Genomic DNA, 2,635 nt, shown 5'->3' with positions numbered 1-2,635 from the left:
TTAGGAAATTTTCATAGATAAATTTATTTACTCAACAACATGTTGAGAAAGTGACTATTAATACCCTTACTTGATAGCCTTATTTGACCAAAGCAAGACAAAAATCCAGTTGGGCAAAAAAACAAAAACAAAAACAAAAACAAAAACAAAACAAAACAAAACAAAACAAAACAGTTTGCTTGAAAAATTTTCAAGCAAATGCAAAATTCTGTCTAACTCAATGATTTAGAGCAGGTCTTTCTCCAAATGAAACAATCAAAAAATTATAAAATATTTTTAAAATATATGCAATAACAATAAAGACCCTCTTTCTTTTCTGCCACCTCCATGCCATCCAGACTGAGGAAGACCCGGAAACTCCGGGGTCATGTGAGCCACGGCCACTGTCGCATCGGTAAGGAACGGAAGCGCCCAGGAGGCTGCGGTAATGCTGGAGGCCTGCATCACCACAGGATCAACTTTGACAAATACCATCCAAGTTACTTCGGGAAAGTTGTCATGAGGCATTACCACTTGAAGAGGAACCAGAGCTTCTGCCCAACTGTCAACCTGGATAAATTATGGACATTGGTCAACGAGCAGACACGGGTCAATGCAGCAAAAAACAAGACTGGAGCTGCTCCCATCATTGATGTTGTTCGATCAGGCTACTACAAAGTTCTGGGGAAGGGGAAGCTCCCTAAGCCACCTGTCATCGTGAAGGCCAAATTCTTCAGCAGAAGAGCTGAGGAGGAGATAAAGGGTGTTGGAGGTGCCTGTGTTCTGGTGGCTTAAAACCACTTCAGAGGTTAAATAAATGCAAACATTTTCAAAAAAAAATTCAATGAGTTTCACAAACACCTTAGAAGAAATATAAATATTATGAGTGACCTAGATGAGCTCATAAATTCAGAAAGTTGTTTCTCTGTAATTAATATGTAAACTAGTGCAATAAGCAACCACAGTAAAAAAAAATTCTGTATTAGGCGGTAAAAGATTCTTTTTAAAGAGTAAAGATTAAATAAAATGCCATCTGAAATGAAGTCACTGAAACTACAAGAGAAGTGGGCCTGTTAAAAGGTTGCAATATTTACTAAGGATGGCCTCATATTAGCTGAAACTCAGAGATTAGGCCAATTGAGCAAGACAGAGTTCAGGTTTATATTCACACCTGATTTATGAAGAGGAGATACCATAGGACATGCAGTAATGGACAGACTCTTTAATATGTGGATAAATGATTAATGGAGTACATTAAAATTTAGAACTGCTCTTTATTAAATGGCAGCTTCAATAAAATAAAAATACAAGCTGCAATTGGGAAAACATTTACCTACCACACATATTTTCAAGAAAGAATTTGTGTCAAAAATGTTTGAATTATTTACATGAAATTATTTATACGTAATTTTAAAGGAAGAAAATACATTCTCATTTTATGAATGGAAAGGTGTTCAACTCATTTAAAACATGGATAAATGAGATTGATAAACTACTGGAGAAAAAGAAAAATGGTCAATAACTACTTTGTTGGTTTTTATTTTACTTAACAATGAAGGAAAAATAAATTAAAACATAACATGTCATTACAAAGTCCCACAATGTCAAAGTTTAATAGCTTGGGAGATGGTGAGGAGATTGAACAATGAATGTTTTGTAGAAAGTCACATTTACACAACATTTTAATGCCTATCCAGTTACCGTGGCAATGCTTGACTTCATCAATTACCCACAACTTAGTATTCGTTGGGGATTTGTTAATGCTTCTATCCCTTCTCATTTCTCTCATTCTCTTTCTCTCTTTCCTCTCTCCACTTTCTCTCTCTCTCCTTTCTTCCTTTTTGTACACATATCCAATCACTACTGTTACCAGTTTATGTTATGTATGAAATTAAACTTTCTATATTAACATCAAATATTTTCAGTGAGACTAAACTTTGAATTTGCTACTGATGAATAGGAAATCTATGTTTTACTAAGAATAATGTTTCCTACTTTGGAGAATAAGACCCTTTTAATTTTAAGGAGTGCCAACCTCACAATCAGCTGTTTTTCAAAAGAAAAAATAAAATAAATAAAGTGTAAGTGGAAACACATTTTTAAACACACTGTTCCAGGGCTTTAGAAATTAGTTGAAGCCCTGTGAAAATCTTAGATAATTTACTATGAAAGCTAACTATATCTTGGTGAAAACTTCACTCTGTAGTATTTAAATTTGCCTAATTCACATATCTTTCCTGCCTGCAATGCTTTTTTTTTGAAGGAATTTCTACAATTCCAAGGCAAAATGTGTCTTAAACTTAACAGCCACCTATATTTGCTTGAATTACCCCAAAAGTGCATTCCTAGAAAGTTGTCAACTTTATGTGTTTTGTGTAGTGTCTATGAGAAAATTTGTTCACAATATATGTCTCTTCTTCAAGACTGACTGTGTCAATAGCCAGAAGCTGGAAAGAACCCAGATGCCCTTCAACAGAGGAATGGATACAGAAAATGTGGTACATCTACACAATGGAATACTACTCAGCTATCAAAACAATGACTTTACGAAATTCATAGGCAAATGGAAGGAACTGGAAAATATCACCCTGAGTGAGGTAACCCAATCACAGAAAAACACACATTGTATGCACTCATTGATAAGTGGCTATTAGCC

General features: G+C 34.8%; 1 protein-coding gene across 1 annotated transcript; it reads left to right on the top strand.

Annotated features, from left to right (window-relative positions):
* The first annotated feature begins 327 nt into the window (after nucleotides 1–327).
* LOC116884837 (60S ribosomal protein L27a-like) lies at nucleotides 328–781 on the top strand. Its single transcript, XM_032886074.1, has one exon. It carries the CDS (start codon nucleotides 328–330, stop codon nucleotides 772–774), a length of 447 nt encoding a protein of 148 aa, XP_032741965.1. The 3' UTR covers nucleotides 775–781.
* Nucleotides 782–2,635: the final 1,854 nt, after the last annotated feature.

This window comes from Rattus rattus, chromosome 15 (assembly GCF_011064425.1).
Source record: "Rattus rattus isolate New Zealand chromosome 15, Rrattus_CSIRO_v1, whole genome shotgun sequence".
Lineage (NCBI taxonomy): Eukaryota > Metazoa > Chordata > Mammalia > Rodentia > Muridae > Rattus > Rattus rattus.
Note: the sequence above shows the minus strand (reverse complement) of the source record. Positions and strands in the feature narration are given on the sequence as shown.

Excerpts from the sequence above, each read along its gene's own strand:
- LOC116884837 (XM_032886074.1), top strand. The coding sequence starts at position 328 with ATGCCATCCAGACTGAGGAAGACCCGGAAACTCCGGGGTCATGTGAGC.